This window comes from Saccopteryx bilineata, chromosome 4, assembly GCF_036850765.1.
Source record: "Saccopteryx bilineata isolate mSacBil1 chromosome 4, mSacBil1_pri_phased_curated, whole genome shotgun sequence".
In the NCBI taxonomy this organism is placed as follows: domain Eukaryota; kingdom Metazoa; phylum Chordata; class Mammalia; order Chiroptera; family Emballonuridae; genus Saccopteryx; species Saccopteryx bilineata.
In genome coordinates, this window is record NC_089493.1 from 241,441,490 (window position 1) to 241,461,468 (window position 19,979).

Below are 19,979 nucleotides of genomic sequence, written 5' to 3' on the forward strand. Positions count from 1 at the left end.
AGAAAAGCTGATTTTCTGCTTTTCCCTTATCTTCTTTTGTGGTTTGCCTGTCTTGGTGAGACACCATTAAATAGGATGGCCCACCATCCTCCGACTCCGCCATTTCTTTACCGTCTGCCTGAATCCAATGGGAACCTGCATGTGAATGGCCACGATGGCAGTTCCTGGCCTTACAGGCTCCCTAGTTGTTCACTGACTGATCTCTCACATGTGCCTTGACCGGGGAGTTACAGCAGACTGAGTGACCCCTTGCTCTAGCCAGCAATCTTGAGCTCAAGCTGGTGAGGTTTTTTTTGCTCAAACCAGATGAGCCTGCACTCAAGCTGGCGACCTCGGGGTCTTGAACCTGGGTCCTCCGCATCCCAGTCAGACGCTCTATCCACTGCGCCACCACTGGGTCAGGCACAATTACTATATTTTTAATGCAAATATTTTTTACCATGTCCTGTGTCATTCCAATATATAGTTGGTTATTCTTTAAATTCTTACTTACTTTAAGTAACTATGAGATATTTACATTAAGCAGTGATGGGATATGCAGAACTCCTATGAATATAGAGAGAAGATAGGAAAACATAAATTTGGGTTTATTGACAACTTCACTAGATACTTCAAGTTGGGCCATGGGTGGCCGCACTGACAGAGTGAACCACCTGCCTGAGCTTCTCCTGAGAGATACCCTACATTCTGCCATGGTAGCCCAGAGAAGTGAGTCAGGAACTGAGTCATGTGCACCTGCCCAGATGCGCCCAATCAGCCCTCCGGAACAGTGTGCTGTGACCCAAGGGTCACCTGGAGGAAGGGCAAATTTTCATTACCTTATTCTCATACCTTCCCACAATGAAAGGGAACATAGGACAAGTGGACATTTGAAGATGCAAAGATTAAGCAATGTTTACAAATCACCTCTATTTTATCTGAGTTCACCAGAAAAGAATTCAGGAGGTAAAAACTAACATTCCATTTTTTCATGTGATTTACACACCTGATTAAAAGAATTACTTAAGAGCTCTCCCCTTCTAATTGTGTAATTTATTTTCTCCTAAAACACTTATGTTGCAAACACTATCACAAATGACAAACTTTAGGAATAAAGGTTAGAAAAAAATTGGGGGAGAGAGGCAGTTAGTATAAGTCCTATAAACTCTGAATGAACTATCCACATCAACTGCTAATTCTTTTGTAATGATACAGGCCATTGTTTGAAATTCTCCAGCTTTTCACATATTTCCCCCTTTGGAAAGGAAAAAAAGAAAAGACAGATAAGGTCTTTATAATTTTAGCAAGACAGTCAATCTTCCCAGGCAAGGTCTGACGTACCAGATAAGATCAGGAAACTATTTTTTTCTGTTAGGAAAAATGCTATTTCAAAAATATGAATATAATGCAAGATATCTCCTACAGCCTTCAATCTAATCTTTCAGAACAGACCTACAGTTCTGCTACACTGACGTAGGGCCTGGACGGGACAGAATTCACTGAACTTCTGCCTGTGCCATTCCCTTTCTTTGAAGTGTGCATTCAATGACTGCTTGCCTTTAGGAAGCCGCTCCTCTCTAGGGAGAGCTAACTGACACACCCAACTTTTTATGCCTGCTTTGTGAAATCCTCCCAGGAAACAGAACTGGTTGCGGAATGCGCTCGGGAAGAATCACAAGGTATCCCGACCAGTAACATTCCATTGGCCTGCCTCTTCTCATGTGAGCTCGTTCCTGGGGCCTGGGCAGGGATACACCACTTGGCCAGTTGTGTACCTCACTGAGTGAGTAGACACCCCCCCCCCCATGGCCTGGGGGAGACTGGGCGAACTGATGAAGGAAGAAGAGGAAACCTGTATTTCAGCAGGAGGTAAGCAGCTTCAGAAGTAAAAGGTTCTAAGTGAAATAGGGTATTTTTAAGGTAAGCATATGCATTTTACATAATAAGACAGTGTCTGTCTGAGGTTAAGATCTTATTCAAAAGTAAAAGGTTCTAAGTGAAATAGGTATTTTTAAGGTAAGCATATGCATTTTATGTAATAAGACAGTGTCTATCTGGGGTTAAGATCTTAATTAGATCTTAAAACAAAACTCACTAATGAATATCCTTTTGTACCTCAAAATCATGACCTTCAAAGTCTTCTATGTATCATCTAAGAAACAGCTTCTCAGGCATATAACCATATAGAATTCATACTAACCAATAGGGTGAGTTTTTTAGTAACTCTGTAGCCATCATTCAACAGTCAGAAAGAAGTTCTGAATTAAACCCTTGTGAACAATTGACATCACACACCAAAAGCTTGGTTACCTTGACTACTCTTAATCCATCAAGCTTATGACTGAAAACCCCTACTTATTTCATTTTATAATGGCTCATCCAACTTCTAAGCTTAGATAGCCACCTTTTTATACTGTATATATTTCTTCTCTTTAACCATTTGCTTTCTTAAAGGGCAATAATATCTGTCACATAACACATTAAATGGTTGATTCAGTTCTCTTAAGAGCACAAATGGAAAGTATGCTCTATGATGTGGTTGAAAAAATGGAAGCCAGGTAAACCATCTTTAAAGAGAAGTACACACATATGAGTGAATCCTGCAACTCTGCAGACTTTTGGCAAAAGGAAAAAAAATGTATAGAAATTAGCTAGGGAAAACATGTTTAAGGTTTTCAAAGTCATTTCATTTACAAGGATTCTAACCACTTAAAACCAGAGCAGGAAAGACCAGAGATAGAGTAAAATTTATAACCAGAAAAGTTCAATATGAAGTCATTGTACTCACTGTCTGATGGCTTCTGTCACAGTAACGCAGCCCAAAATAATCTATCTCCACAAGGTTTATGTGGCGGAATACATGGTCAAGGACAATGGAACCTTTCGTTGACTTCTGCAAAAATAATTCACAGTTTTACTTTTTATCTTTAACAAGGTATTTTGTCATTCTCAGTGGAACACAGCCACAATTCTCATCCTTTATTAGCTCTGCTTACAACAGGAGTAATTTTATTAGCCCATAGGTCCTTCTAGATGTTTTGCGTCAGCTAAAAAGAAAAATGGGGTTTTTAAGTAAAGTGTACTACAGAAATTGCTTTGGAAAACAATCTTAAAGTTATAGTGGGTTTTAAATTAATATAAACTTATTTTCTGATGGAATTTTAAATTATCTTCAGAAAATTTTTTTTCCTTTTTATTGGATTTATTGGGGTGACACTGGTTAAAAGATTATACAGCTTTCAGGTACACAATTCTACAACACATTACACTGTATTGTGTGTTCACCACCCCAAGTAGTCTCCTTCCATGACCACAGGACAAAATTATTTTAATAATCTTTTATATAAAGAGCATCTAATAAATTCATTTTAAAAAATATTTGTTTTGGTTAAAATTCCACAATTTTTTCACTTTAAAAAGCAATTTGTGGCCCTGGCCGGTTGGCTCAGCGGTAGAGCGTCGGCCTGGCGTGCGGGGGTCCTGGGTTCGATTCCCGGCCAGGGCACATTGGAGAAGCAAATGGGCGCTGTCTCTCTCTTCCCTTCCTCTCTGTCTCTCTCTTCCCTTCCCACAGCCAAGGCTCCATTGGAGCAAAGATGGCCCGGGCGCTGGGGATGGCTCCTTGGCCTCTGCCCTAGGCGCTAGAATGGCTCTGGTCGCAGCAGAGCGACGCCCCGGAGGGGCAGAGCATCGCCCCCTGGTGGGCAGAGCGTCGCCCCTGGTGGGCGTGCTGGGTGGATCCCGGTAGGGCCCATGCGGGAGTCTGTCTGACTGTCTCTCCCCGTTTCCAGCTTCAGAAAAATACAAAAAAAAAAAAAAAAGCAATTTGTGCCTGACCAGGTGGTAGCACAGTAGATAAAGCATCAGACTAGGTCACAGAGGATCCAGGTTCGAAGACCCGAGATTGCCAGTTTGAGAGCAGGCTCATCCGGCTTAATCACAGGTTCTCCAGCTTAAGCGCAATGTCGCTGGCTTGAAGGTGGGATCATAGACATGATCCCATGGTTGCTGGCTTGAGCCCAAAGGTCACTGGTTTGAAGCCCAAGGTCGCTGGCTTGAGTAACGGATCACTCACTCCGCTGTAGCCCCCTGGTCAAGGCACATCTGAGAAATCAATCAATGAACAACCATGGTGCCCCAACAGAGAATTAATGCTTCTCATCTCTCTCCTTGCCTGTCTGTCTGTCACTATCTGTCTCTCTCTCTCTGTCACAAAAAAATAAATAAGTAAATAAATAAAAAGGCAATTTGCACCTACAGTGTTACTCTCATAACTAATAAAGTATATACAGAATTTAAATAACAGCCAAAGCTTTTATTTTCAATTCTCCACTAATAAACCCATAGATTAAAGATGTAAATTTAATGTTGTGAAAATATTTTACTATATCTCTTTCACATAAGTAAAAACATAAAAAAAAAAAAAAAAGAAAAGAAAACATTCCCCTTGGCTGCTTTGTAAATGCTGACACCTAATCTACTCTCTTGTATGGCCAGTAGCCGGGGCCACCATCACAGCCGCCTGGCCCATGCAGGTTCGCATTTGCTTCGGACAGATGGTAATGAAACAATGGAGCCAAGAACTGGTGGGCCATTAGCTTTACCTAGCTTGCACCCAGCGGGCAAGAAATATACACAGTGGGAAAACACTTCCCTTTCCATTCAGGGCTCCCAAAGCCACTGACTTATCCGAGTTTCCTAGAATCAAAGGTTGCTACCTCACCAGCCTTATTCACCTCTGTTCCCCATCTCCTTCTCTCTACACAAACTCTGCACAAACTGGCTTCTCCTTCAGCACTCCTTCATCTTGGCTGCTTCTCCTCTCCTCCACATGGCCTTTCTCTGCTCTCATCTCTAATGCTAATCTCAGGAACTGAGAGAGAGCAATCTCCCGGTCTGCCCCACTTTATAGTGTAGATTCAAAACCTTTAATCCAATATACAAACAAGGAAGTCTCTGATACAAAGTCACTTATCTGAGGCATAATGGGATTCCTCATGAGTGCACCACCCATCAAAAAGGGTGGGAAAGGCTTAGTCCCAAAACCAAGCCCCAGGCTACAAGGATCCTGCCTGCCCACAACCCACCCCCAGCACACATTAATATAATCATGCCCATCCCAAGCAAGAAGGGCAACCAATACCATCACCTGGGCGATGGGCTTCCACGTGGGCAGCACCATCTTTAATAAAGTGAGCGTAATATATTTTATCTGCCTAACATCTCTCATCTTCCCATCCCAATGCATACAGATTTTTTTAGATTGTATTTATTGATTTTTATTTATTTATTTTTTAATCTTTTTAATTTTTATTTATTTATTCATTTTAGAGAGGAGAAGGAGAGACAGAGGGAGAGAGAGAGAGGAGAGACAGAGAGAGAGAAGGGGGGGAGGAGCTGGAAGCATCAACTCCCATATGTGCCTTGACCAGGCAAGCCCAGGGTTTCGAACTGGCGACCTCAGCATTTCCAGGTCAACGCTTTATCCACTGCGCCACTACAGGTCAGGCCTATTTATTGATTTTTAGATTAGGGGAGGGGAGTGGGAAGCATCAACTCATAGTAATTATTCTCTGTATGTGCGTTGACTGAGCAAGCCCGGGGCTTTGAACCAGTGACCTCAGAATTCCAGGTCAACATTTTATCCACTGTACCACCACAGGTCAGGCCAGATTTCTTTTTCTTAATTTTTCCATTGACTTGAGAGATAGAGGAAGGGAGAAAGAAAGACAGAGGAAAGGAGGGAGAGAGGGGGAGAGAGAGAGAGAGAGAGAGAGAGAGAGAGAGAGAGAGAGAGAGAGAGAAAAGCATCAACTCATTGTTCACTTAGTTCTCCATTTAATTGTGCACTCACTGACTGTTTCTTATATGTGCCTTGACTGGGGATCAAACCCACAACCTGTATCATGCTAGGTCAACGCTTTATCCACTGAATAACCCAGCCAGGACCCATACACAGATTCATTAAATTAAGATTCTTATCATCTAGTAGATTAAATACCAATTATTCACACATATGAAATAAACATTTAATCAGCAAACACTATCCCGCATACCATATTAATCTTGATAATTATCCATTTCGATGGCATATACACAGATACAGATGTTTCCTTTCTTTTGCCCCATCACTGGCAGATATAATAGGATAGTAAAAAAAATCCCCAAGAAGTCACACATTGTGTTAATTAATGAAGTAGGGCTTTGTTCAGTTGCATTTTCCCTCAGAGACTTAACACTGCATGCTTACTGTAGAGGGTGAGTACTCAATATTGCACTGCTTTTAGAAAATACATTTGTAACATCAGAGAAATGTTTTCATTAAATGTATAATAAAATGGGTGATAAAGCACACACTGGGACAATATAGTTCCATTTCAAATCCCACAAGTATTTTGTTTTCCTCTAAGTTATCTTGGTTAGAGTTAATTGGTCCCTTTTTAAAATTCATTAGATTTATAAACAAAAAGCACTTTGATGATGGATTTTTAAGTTGTTAGCATAACAATGCCACATCTAGTAAATGTGTTTTTGTGTTTAGTACCTATGCCTTCAACTTGGGTAAAAATATGGAAATTACTCATTTTAAGGATATGCATTTTTAAAATTACAATAGGCACTGCCAAAAGGACCATTACATTTCATTCAAGGAGAGTATGTTTCCCCACACCCCTGCCAACATTTGGACTGAGCAAAATTTTCCAATCTGATTAAGCAAGAAAGGGGGCGGGGGATTGCTCTATCATGTGCTTATTAATCAACTGCATTTCCTAGTATTTGGGTTAGGTATTCTCTAACCCAAAGTTTATGAGCAAATTCTACCAAGTACTTCTAATACAATTTTACTTAGCATATTTAGCTCTTCACTCTAGTAATTATTTTTGTGCTTGTAATAAGGGCCTAACTTTGTTTCCAAATAGACAGACAACTGCACCATCTTTTACCAGAAAGGCCATCATTGCTTTGGATTTGAAATAACTTGATCATTTACCAAATGAACCCTCATTCTATCCCATGGACCAATCCTCTAAGATTTTAATGAATTTAATTTTATTTGTTGATGTGGGGTGGTCAGCAATGGGGGATGGTCATGTGAGGAACCAGACCTGGGAACTTTGGCTAGAACTGCCCACACCCATGCACACCAAAAGAAACTTCCCAGGAGTCCTTTAGAAAAGAGCAACTGTCTGCCAGCCAGTGAGATTTCACCACGTCATGTTAGCTCGACCACCCTAGAGACCCTTTAAATATTCCTCACGTGGGTCACCCTGTGCGACTTCTCTGGCATCTGTCCCCGGGACCAGGGAACATCGTGGAGCACAATGCACGCTGTACTAAATAAAGCTTTTATTATTCCATACTTCATGGCTACGCCCCTTCCTTCTTCGGGGGGGGGGGGGGGGAGGATATCTACAATTGAGATCCATCATTTTTTTTAATTGTCTTTGCCAATTCTTAGACATTTTTCTCTACTAAAGGACGTTTAAAACCAGCTTGCCAATTTAATAAACAATTCTGTTGGGAATTTGACAAATTAAATTTAAATGACAGACTTGAGGGAAAGATGATACGATATTTTCAAAGTGAATATTATACAGTTTTCTTTTACATCCTTCAAGGAAATCCTATACCTTTTTTCATGTAGGTCTTATACAATTTTACTTGGGCTTTGTGGCAGGCAGAATTTTTTAAATGGCTCCCACCCCAGAAATATATCCTGCTCTAATCCCTGGAACCAGTGCACAGATGAAATGTCACCCCTGTGATTGTATTATATGTCACAGTTGGCCTTAATATAGGGAATTATTGAAGTAGATCTGCCCTAATCACTTGGGCCCTTACAAGCAAAGCACTTTTTGCAACAAAAGAGAAAGGCAGAGGGGAAGTAAAAGATATTAAAGCCACGCAAGTCCTTGCCACTTGAAAGGTAAAGGGGACCATTTGAGAAAGCAGTGAGAACAGCCTCAAAGATCTGAGAGTGGAACCCAGCTGACAGCCAATAAAAACCAGGAACTTCAGTCCTACAACCACAAGATGGGGGTTTTGCTAGCAATCTGAGAGAGTCTGGAAGCAGATTCTTCCCCACAGCCTTCAGATAAGAGCCCAGCCAACCTACACCTTGATTTCAGCCTGGTGAGAATGAGCAGGGAACACAGCCATGCCATCCTAGACTTCTGACCTACAGAATGGTGAGATAATAAATGCGGGTATAGTTAATTCACTAATTTGTTACGCAGCAACAAAAGTCTAATACAAGCCTACTCTTAGATATTTTATCATTTTAGTGGTATAGTACACTTTCTGAATGGCTGCTGCTAGTATATTAGAAAGCAACTGATTTTTCTACATTGGTCTATTTCTCAGACATTTTGCTGAACCTGTATTAGCAAAAAGACTTTGTCTATGGGGTCTTTTCATACAACCACATTTTCTACAGAGTAAGTATTCTAGTCCTTCCATTTCAAAATGCCTCCTCTATACTTCTTTCTTTTTCGTACTCCATTGCCTGGGGCCTCAATAAAATGATGACTGAGAGTTATGAGAACATTCATCCTTCTCTTCTCCCTAACTTTAATGGAATTGCTTCTAAAATTTCACCACTAAGTATAATGGCTGCTATATAGCCCTTTGTATATACCTTTTATTGAACAGAAAGATCCTTTTATTCTTGCTTTTTTTGTCTTTTCATTTTGTTTTGTTCTTTTTTGATTTTTCATCAAGAGTAAGTGATAATTTTACCAACTTCTTTAAGGGAATCTGAGTTAATTATAGGATTTTTTCCCCCCTTTCATCTATGAGTTATATTAAAAGAGTTTCTACTGTCAAATAGTCTCATTAGAGAATTTCCCATTTTAGTTCCTTTTTTTTTTTCATTTTAGTTCTTTTGTCCTGGGTATAGAATATCAAGCCCTGGCCCTGGCCGGTTGGCTCAGCGGTGGAGCGTCGGCCTGGCGTGCGGGGGACCCAGGTTCGATTCCCGGCCAGGGCACATAGGAGAAGCGCCCATTTCTCCACCACCCCCCCTCCTTCCTCTCTGTCTCTCTCTTCCCCTCCCGCAGCCAAGGCTCCATTGGAGCAGAGATGGCCCGGGCGCTGGGGATGGCTCCTTGGCCTCTGCCCCGGGCGCTAGAGTGGCTCTGGTCGCGGCAGAGCGACGCCCCGGAGGGGCAGAGCATCGCCCCCTGGTGGGCAGAGCGTCGCCCCTGGTGGGCGTGCCGGGTGGATCTCGGTCGGGCGCATGCGGGAGTCTGTCTGACTGTCTCTCCCCGTTTCCAGCTTCAGAAAGATACAAAAAAAAAGGAAAGATAGAATATCAAGCCCCTTTCCTATCTGGAGAGGATTCCCTGGCAGACTCCCTAACACCTGGCAGCTGGGCCATGACACATCACCTGGTTTTAGCCAAAAATTCTGACTTCTAAGTGAGTGGTGCAGAGATGAAGGATGACTTGAGAACTCATTCACTCAGAAGTGAAATCAACAGTGACAAGGAGTAATAGTGACCCATTTTTGAGCCAAATTTCCCAGCATTCTTAGAAGTACTAAGTAGAAACAGGCAAATCACCAGCCTCCTCTCCCTTGCCCTGTGAGAGCAGTGAATATGTATGTCTGAGCCCAAGAACCAATCAGGGTCCCAAGTAAAAATCCTGAATAAGAGTATAGAGAATTTGATCTGTACACCATAAATATCATCATAAATACGAACAGTTTATTCATAGGAATATGAGTGAATCAAGCAGAACTCTCAGTTGCAAACAATAATAGTTGATTCTTGCTAAATAACCACGAAAGGAAGTTACTGGAAATAACTAGGCGTCTTGCAAGTTTTATAGACATTACTTGAACAGTTGGTTAGGTCTCCTCCTAATCCCAATACATTCATAGCCACTGAATATGGAGCAATCCTTAATTCATCACTCCCTCCTTCCACTGTTCTGCCCTTCAATTGTTTCACATTTGCCTTTTGTCTCAGGAATTCTTTTTAATAGTTTCTGGGCAGGTGAGATCAGCCTTTCTTATTTTCCAGGCTGCTGTGGAAAATGCACGCATATTTTCCCTGTTACTTCAAAATATTTCTGGAAGGCTGGCATATGAGGCTAGTGTTCGTCTTGATCTAATCTCTCCTCTAGGTCCTTTCTCCCAGTCAGGCTCAGACAGGAACAGACAGCATAAGGAGAACAGGTAGAGCCACGCTACTCCAGCCTGATTCTTCTATCCCAGGTAAAAAAGTGCCGCAGAAATAAAAGGAGGATGAATTAAAAGGATAGCACTGAAGTGGGGGCAGATTTAAATATAAGATATATACATATATTTAAATGCACATATGTAGAATATATATAATTTAAATATACATATATAGAATGTTTATATATATATAAATTGTATTATATAATATACAATTTATATATACATTTATAAATCAATTTTTATATATATATAAAAAATCAAGGTTGTCTTTATGAAAAAATATTTTATGCTTCTTCTCCCACATGAACTGTTAGCATTTTTATACATACAGTCTATTTCTAAAGTATAAAAAAGATATAACACTCTACTCATGAAAAAGATACACAAAAGCAAGCTTCAAAAATCAGCTTGGTAGTTTGGGAAGTACATAGAAATTGCTAAAATTTCACGCATAGAAGAAATCACCATTTCTTAAAACTATCATTCCAAAAATACCAGAACACAGTCTGTCGATCCTCTGTGACAGTTTTGCATTTATATAGAGTCTGGCAGTGAAAATTCTTTACAAATATCATCCTTCAGCATATTTCTTATCCTGTACAGAGAAACCACAAAGAAAGCATGCAGTGTAGGCAATGACTTCAGAGCTGACCTATGAGAAAATACGATGTCTCATGATTCCCTATACAGCTTTCTCTAAATTACGGGTGTGTCTACACATGCAACTGGAACACAGCCAGGTGAACTTCAGAAATACTATAGTTCTGTCACTACTTCAGGCAAACATATACATGAGAAACTCTTCATTCTCATCTGTCATCTTGTAATATAACAAGGCTCAGAAAAGTGTGATGCTAACAGTAAATTAGCCATTCAGTTGGGGGGGGAAGGGTGCACTTCATCAGCTCACATTTCTGCCAGTTCTACCCTGAGACCTTCCAATCACCCTGCCCCCAATTCAAATTCCATCATTATGCCTTCTGCTTTTACACACATGGATAATTTCATTCTTCATGCGGGTTCCTCATGAAAAACTGCCTATGGGCTATATTTTGCAATTCAAGTTGAAAGTCTTCAGGTTGAAAAGAAATCATACCTCAATAAAAAAATATATATAAGAATCAAGAGAGAACTGAGATAAGAGCCAAAGAACAAACTAGAAATAAAAGGAGTAAGAAACAGACCAGTTTGGGGACTTATTACAAGAAAAGGACAAGTATCATCAAGGATATGATAAAAGAAACATAACTTCATTCATTCAAATATTTATTGAGTACCTATTAATGCCAGCAAATAATTAATCTTCAGAAGATAGAAAAATGTATGCTAATAAAAATGCCAGAGGAGAGCAAGATGCACCCAAAATGCAATGCGAAGAAGCTCTAAGGGGAGCACTGATTGGCTCATGAGACCCTGAAGAAGCCCTGGGGCAACAGAGAAGAAACCGTCTATAACTCGACAAAGTAAGACAGGGAAGGACTTGGTTTTCATCTGAAGCTTTTCTGTACATCTGACTACTTACCATGTACACATTTTACCTATGTAAAGACAGTTTTAAAAAGCCAAAGTAACCCAAATAGAAACTAGTCATTACCTTTTTTGGCTCACAGAGGCAGTTGTTTTGTAGATCTGGTTCCTGCACTAAGAGGGTGTTAAGTAAGTAAAATACACAGAGACAAAATAGGGCTATGATGCTAAGCTATCAATTTGTTGACCATGTTTACATATCATTAGTTCACACCTACCATTCGCCCCCACCAAAAAGTAACTTTAAGACTTTTTAATCTGAGTTCTTCCTGAGTCCTCTGAACAGGCAGACAGGACTATTAAATTCTAGTGTGAAGGCTACATACCCCAGTCCCTTGAACACTGAGATACAGGCTTTATTTTTAAGTGAGATGGTTACTTTCATTTGAAGTTTAAGGAAAATTTGTCTCTTAACTTTATTTCTTTCAGTAACAGGCAAAAGAAAGATGTGAATATGATTGTATAATATTTAGTACCATTTCAGGTCCTTCTGACCATTTGTAGAAGAAATGTTTAAGAAGCTACAAAATGAGACATAACTGTGACCGTAGCACTTAGCGACATGCCCAAGGATTTCTTGAAGGAAGAATAAATTTTAAAATTGCCTTAGACACATCATGGACCTCCACTACTGAGACCTGAGAGTTGCATGACAACACAAATGTCAGAAAAGGAAATTACGAGGCCTCACTGGGCCTTGGCTTGTCTACTGTTCTCTTCATCTGAAATCTACTTCTGCTCTGTCACCGTCAAAACCCCACTTACCCTTCAGGACTCAGTTCTAATGCACCTTCTCCGTAAAGCCCACCTTAACCCCTTCAACCTCATTATGACCTCTGCCTTCACTGAACTTACAAAGTGTCTCATTTTTGCACATCTCTGAGATGTACACTATCCTGCTTTTATTAATGCCATTTTCTATTTTTCTTAACTTTTCTAATAGTTAGACATTTTGAAAGCAAGTACTGAGCTACACACCACTTCTTTTTCAGGCAGCCCAATAATTTACACACAGTAGGAACTGCCTAAAAGTTTACTGGATTAATGCTAAGGGTCAACAAACAAGGAAGGAGGAGGTGAGATACTGGAAACATGGCGGCCTATGAATTACACCCTCTTCCTGCCTCTTAATGAAGATGGCCATTTTTCTTGACCAGTGAAACCCAAAGAAGCAAAGAGAAAGCTTCATGGATTCAGTTACCCTGACCTCAGTATTTATATGATTCCAAGCTACTTAAATTTACTTTTAATTTAAAGAAACATACATTTGTTTCAGTGCCATATATTTCCAACAGACTCAGACTCAAAAGGTTTTATAAGGAATCAGTAGCTTATATTTGAAAATCACAAGATACCAAAAAAAAATAAAGAAGCTCACTATTAAATTTTTATAGATAAACCTTCTTATAGAAATGTAGTTTTCTTTATGTAATAAAATAAGTATGAGAGAAATTTGGTTTTCCATCATCAGGGAAACAAAAGAGATTAGATACAAAACAGTTAAAAAGAAAATAAAGAAAACAACTGACTTTTTATTTTAGAACTCCATTCAGGAAAACTTCATTTAAATTTTATAAAAATTAATTTACTTTTTAAATGAGAGTAAATAAATGCCTGTGACATTATTTCTGGATCATATGCCACTTAAATCTTCACCAATTGAGATAGATTACTTTTATTACTGATATACTAACATCATTCTGGAAAGAACAGAGCTATAAGAGGCTTATAATCTTAAGAAAGACTCCCAACTAGAACAAGTTTATTAAAAAATCAGTGAGACTTTCAACCAGAACAAAGAATTCTTCAAATGAGTAATAATACCTTTGCTGATTAAGAAGACACTACAAACCAGAAAGGCAGGTTTTTATCAACTGCACAGAATAACTATTACATTCAAGACAAACTCCTTCACAAAGTTTACTCCTTCACAAAGGGAAATGACCCCTTCAAAAATTATTTAATATTATGACTTTAAAATTTACTGCTATATTTTTACCTACATTTCAACCTATTAGATTCCAAGTTCTCTGGGAAAACAAAAGTCATGTTAATTATTTTTACCCCAGGCCCATCAGAATAAGGTAAAGTAGAAGCTTGGAGACATTTCTCAGGCACCAATGATAACTGCTTCTCAAACCAAGTATTGGTAACCACCATGTAATTTTTTTTATTTCAACTACAGTTTACGTTCAATATTACTCTGTATTAGTTTCAGGTGTACAACATAGTGGTTAGACAATCATGTACTTACAGAGTGGTCCCCCCAATATTTTAAGTAACACATCTGTCTTCATATATAGTTATTATAATATTATTGACTATATTTCCTATGCTGTCATTTACATCTCTGTGAATTTTGTAACTACCAATTTGTACTTCTTAATCCCTTCACTTATTTCACCCAACCCCCAAATCTCCTCCCCTCTGTCAACTATTGGTCTGTGCTCCTTCTGTATGAGTCCACTGCTATTTTGTTTATTCATTTCTATTGTTCTTTAGATTCCACATGTAAGTGAAATCATATGGTCTGATTTGTTTTACTTAGCATAATACTGTCTAGGTCCATCTATGCTGTCCCAAAAGGTAAGATTTTATTCTTTTTTATAGCCAAGTAATATTCCATTGTGTAAATGTACCACAGCTTTTTTGTCCACTCATCTATTGATGGGCATTTGGAAATATCTTGGCTATTGTAAATAATAATTCTGCAATGAACATAGGGATGCATATATTCTTTTGAATTAGTGTTTTGGGTTTCTTTGAAAATATTCCCAGGAGTGGAATCATTGGGTCATAAGGCAATTGCACTTTTAATTTTTTGAGGAACTTCCACACTGTTTTCTATAGTGGTTGTACCAATCTGCATTTTCAAAAAAAGTGCACAAGGATTCCCTTTTTTTGACATTCTCAATAAACTTGTTGTTTATTGATTTATTTTTTAACATTTCTTTTTATTCTATTTATTGATTTTAGAGAAAGTAGTTGCTTCCCACATGAGCCTGACCCAGCAAGCCCAGGGTTTCGAACCAGCAACCTCAGTGTTCCAGGTCAACATTTTTTCCACTGTGCCACCATAGGTCACGCATTTATTTATTAATTGATGATAGCCATTTTGACAAGTAAGTCTGAGGTGGTATCTCATTGTGGTTTTGATTTGCATTTCTCTGATGATTAGTGACGTTGAGCAACTTTTCATATGCCTATTGGCCATCTGTTCAGATCTTCTGCACATTTTTAATTGGATTGCTTGTTATTCTGGTGTCAAGTTGTCTCAGTTCTTTTTAAGTTTTGGGTGTTGACCCCTTCCCTATCAAATGTATCACTGGCAAATACTTCAACCATCTGATGGTTTTTGACTAAGTAACCTTCAGTGCTAGGTGAGGAATTTGTAAAAAAAAAAAAAAAAAAAAGGCCCTATTTTGTCATAAAAAAAAGTTAAATGTGTTTATTTTTCAAGGTGCTGCTTATATTTCTCATACATAAAAGTTTGTTCACACTAATAAGCTTTTCTCCGACTTTTAGCTAATGTTTCTGCTATCTATTGCTATGTAAAAAGTCACCTCCGAACCTTGTGGCTGAAAGCAACAGCCACAATTTGCTCATGAGTCTGCGATTTGAGCAAGGCTCAGAAGTAACGACCTGTGTCTGCTCTACGGATGGCCTCGCGCACCCGGCGTGGCTCATTCCCACGCTGACATCTCACTGGAGGGGAGTGGAATGTCCGGAGGCTGGTTCTCTCAAGCTCTCTCTTCACCGTCTCTCACCCTCTAGTCCTCTCTGTCCAGCAAGCAGGGTGAGTGAAGGGTATTCAGGGACTCTCTTAATCCTAGCAACTCTTCTGCAAATTTGATTTTATTTTATTTCAAGTACATTTTTAGAAATTAACTATTGAGTTAAAAAAGTTTCATACGTAATAATAGAGATATAAAGTGAACAGAAACTCCATCATATAATTCTAGTCATTACAGGTCAAAGAGTAAAATAAATTCTGATATATTGGTCAATATAAGAAGTTTTTATCCCACAAACTTTTTTTTTTTAATTTTTAAAGTAAAAATAAAACAATGTTACACATCCTGAAAAATGAAATATTGAGAATTTATTAATAATTTTGCTTTTTACAGGACATTTAAATGCTTATAACTGTAAAGCATTTAACAGTTAAAGTCTGTAACCTTATGGAACAGGAGAACGTGTTAAGTCAAAGATTTGTATTTTACAAACTTAATCCCTCATTTGTGGTATAACCATTTGAACTTGAATTTGAATGATAAAAAGACTATCTTTCAAAACTTTAAATACACTATGTTTAATATGAACAATTATAAATTCAGGCCAAAAAAAACCAGTAAATGTTCTATTTTATATAGAAGTTTTGAGGAAAAGTTTTAAAAATCTATTCTTTTTTTATTGATAATTTTTTCAAGGCATGATGCAGCAAAGATTGCTGCAAATTTTTTTACTTTTTTCCCATCAAGAGGTCTAATCCCTTCTCCTTGATTCTGGGCTAACCTATGACTGCTTTCACTGACAGAAGTGTTGCTAAGCCAGGCCCAGAATAACTTTTAAAACTGTTTTCTCATTGGTGTCCTGGAACTTCGAGCCATCACAAAAGTCTACCCACCGTGCTACTGAGACCATGTGGAGAGACCCTGAGACTACAGAAGGAGGAGTGGGGCTCTGCTAGGCCCAACATTTCAGATCATGCCAAGTTGCCAGGCCTATGAATGAGGACATCCTCGGCCCTCCAGAAGAGCTCAACTGCCTGACCTATACCAACTGGTCCGTGGTCAATGCCAAATGAAGAAATATTGCCTAGCAATAACTTGCTCAATGTCCTGATCTACAAACCAAGAAACATAATAAAATGGCTATTGTTTCAAGCCACTACATTTTGAATAGTTTTTTTCCCCACTGATTTGAGAGAGAGAGGAAGGAAGGGGGTAGGAAGAGAGAGAGGCATCAACTCATTGTTTCACTTAGTTGTTCCATTTGGTTGTACACTCATTGATTGCTTCTCTCACATTCCCTGACCAGGGGTCAAACCTGCAACCTCTGGTCCACCAGGTAAATACTTTATCCACTGAGCCACCTGGCCAGAGCCGTGGGTGGTGTTTTAAATACAACTACACAACCATAGATAATCAAATTAATGGTAACAATCAATTGTTCTCAGCCTAGAAATGGAGACCCTCAAGAATGAGCATCAAAGCATATACCAAAACACTCTTAAACTTCATCTATCCTCCATTATAGTTAGATAAATAAAACACATATGTTCGAAAATTCTCAAAGATTTCCAGTGAAAAGCTATTTCATACCCACCCTTAATCACCCTGCACTGTCATACTGCTCCCTTCAACCCTTGTTTCCAGCATAGCTGGTAGCTTATCCCTGGGTGCCATGGCACCAGCTTGTTATCTGAAGCTCTCATAAGTGTCCATTGATAACACAATAAATATTTGGTTTCCTTAACTAGAAATTCTCCCTTAATACAAATGGTTCTTTTCTTGAGTGGTGGTCCTAGTGGGTAAGACATGACACATGTTCACAGATTCCTGTATTGTTTCATCATATTATCATGATCACACCCTTAGTTAGCTAGAATTTTTTTCAGAATTGGGAAAATGACATTTTTAATCTTGTACAACATACCCTAAAACATAAAAAAAAACGCACCCATTTAAGAACAATGAAATTTTAAGAAAAGAAATAAAGGGCAGTAAAATAGAAACTCCCTCACCCAAAACACAATGTATGTATGGATAGAGCAGTTCACTGTTCCTCTATCAGATGACAATTCGGTTACAGCAGAGCCATATAAGCAGTTGTGATTCCATAGTACAATCAAGAGTGGTATCGGATTTAAAAATGCATGGAGCTAACATAAATAATACTATTTTACCTTCATTTCTCAAATACTTACAGGAGCCAAAATTTTTTTTTTTTTTTTAATTTATTTTTTTTTTTTTGCATTTTTCTGAAGCTGGAAACAGGGAGAGACAGACAGACTCCCGCATGCGCCCGACCGGGATCCACCCGGCACGCCCACCAGGGGGCGACGCTCTGCCCACCCTGGGCGTCGCCATGTTGCGACCCTCCTGGGTGTCGCCATGTTGCGACCAGAGCCACTCTAGCGCCTGGGGCAGAGGCCACAGAGCCATTCCCAGCGCCTGGGCCATCTTTGCTCCAATGGAGCCTTGGCTGCGGGAGGGGAAGAGAGAGACAGAGAGGAAGGCGCGGCGGAGGGGTGGAGAAGCAAATGGGCACTTCTCCTATGTGCCCTGGCCGGGAATCGAACCCGGGTCCTCCGCACGCTAGGCCGACGCTCTACCGCTGAGCCAACCGGCCAGGGCCGGAGCCAAAATTTTTTAGTTCTTCCCTCCATCCTTTCTTTCCTGAATAGAAGAAAAAATTCCATTGAAAAGCCACTAGAGTCCCTTTCTCTTCATCAATACTTATTAAAGATGGACAGCAGGCTCAGGTATGAGCAAAGTCATTATCTGGTGGGGTGGGAGGTTGAATCAAACAGGTGTCTGAGCCAGGCAGCAGCCAGGCAGCGTTGGCTGACTGGTTACATACACTGGGATTAATCAATAGGTAAATATACTGAACTAATAGGAACCAGGTTTCTCCTGTTAGAGAAGGGAGTTACAAATATGAAAAGGAGAAAATGAGGGGGAAAAAATCCTGTGAACATGGAAGTACTGCTGTGGGTACATGACTTAATATGTTTAAAGAAATAGGTATCCGGCCCTGGACGGTTGGCTCAGCAGTAGAGCTTCGGCCTGGCGTGCGGGGGACCCAGGTTCGATTCCCAGCCAGGGCACATAGGAGAAGCGCCCATTTGCTTCTCCACCACCCCCCTCCTTCCTCTCTGTCTCTCTCTTCCCCTCCCACAGCCAGGGCTCCATTGGAGCAAGGATGGCCCGGGCGCTGGGGATGGCTCCTTGGCCTCTGCCCCAGGCGCTAGAGTGGCTCTGGTCACGGCAGAGTGACGCCCCGGAGGGGCAGAGCATCGCCCTCTGGTGGGCAGAGCGTCGCCCCCTGGTGGGCGTGCCGGGTGGATCCCGGTGGGGCGCATGCGGGAGTCTGTCTGACTGTCTCTCCCCGTTTCCAGCTTCAGAAAAATACAAAAAAAAAAAAAATAGGTATCCTCACTGAGAGGGCATGAGAGCAGTGACACCTCAATGGCAATGATCACATTTAGTCCCCAGGTCTTTGGTTTCTAAATATCATTCCTTACTCATTAGAACTCAAACTGATTCAAGGCTAGGACAGGGAAGTAAAAGTCCTAAAATAATTTTTTATATCAAAAAGGAAAGGAGTGCTCAAAGAATGATGAAAGCTTTTCTAATCTCCTGGTCAAATCTGGGACAATGTGACTGTCAAAAATAAATGAAAATATCAGATTACAATCCCCTGAGAGGAATCCTTGAGTTTGTGTCAATATAAACATACAAATGAATAAATAAATAGAAGAGAACATACTTCCTTATAGCAAAACACCAACTAATAAATGCAGAAGGAATGACAGAATTAGAAAACAATCAATCACAGTTATAACTGATTCAGTCAAGAATCATCAGGGATATTAAAATGGGTGAGTTAAGAGTCAGAGGAGGAATGGGATATTTACAAGGTCTTAATATCTCCCCACAAAATACTTATTAGCTACAAAGGATAAAAGAGAAACTTTATAGTAAAAAAATGCAAAAAAAACTAAAGTTAACTTTACCAGTTGGGATAAACTGTCATCATGTACCACCTGAAATGATGCACCAAACAAACAAATACAGTGCCACTTCTGTCTTTTTCCTGCCAAAGATATTTCATCTGAAGAGCAAACGTCACACAAGTCCATATTAAGCAACACTGTACAAAATACCTGGCCTAGTCTCTTCAAGAATAGTAAGGTCATAAAGTACTGAGTAACTTAACTGTTCTAGCCTGAAGAAGATTTAACATGTTAACAAAATCCTATGAATGGCCCTGGCCGGTTGGCTCAGCGGTAGAGCGTAGGCCTAGCGTGCAGAGGACCCGGGTTCGATTCCCAGCCAGGGCACACAGGAGAGGCGCCCATTTGCTTCTCCACCCCTCCGCCGCGCTTTCCTCTCTGTCTCTCCCTTCCCCTCCCGCAGCCAAGGCTCCATTGGAGCAAAGATGGCCCGGGCACTGGGCATGGCTCTGTGGCCTCTGCCTCAGGCGCTAGAGTGGCTCTGGTCGCAACATGGCGACGCCCAGGATGGGCAGAGCATCGCCCCCTGGTGGGCAGAGCGTCGCCC

At 40.1% G+C, this 19,979-nt stretch overlaps 1 protein-coding gene across 1 annotated transcript in view; it reads right to left on the reverse strand.

The window, feature by feature from the left end:
- Positions 1-19,979, reverse strand: part of EPB41L4A (erythrocyte membrane protein band 4.1 like 4A) — a 324,982-nt gene that overhangs the window by 209,672 nt on the left and 95,331 nt on the right. Inside the window, exon 2 of the mRNA XM_066274043.1 lies at positions 2,768-2,872. Coding sequence (XP_066130140.1) covers positions 2,768-2,872 — 105 coding nt within the window. The remainder of the gene's footprint in view (positions 1-2,767; positions 2,873-19,979) is intronic.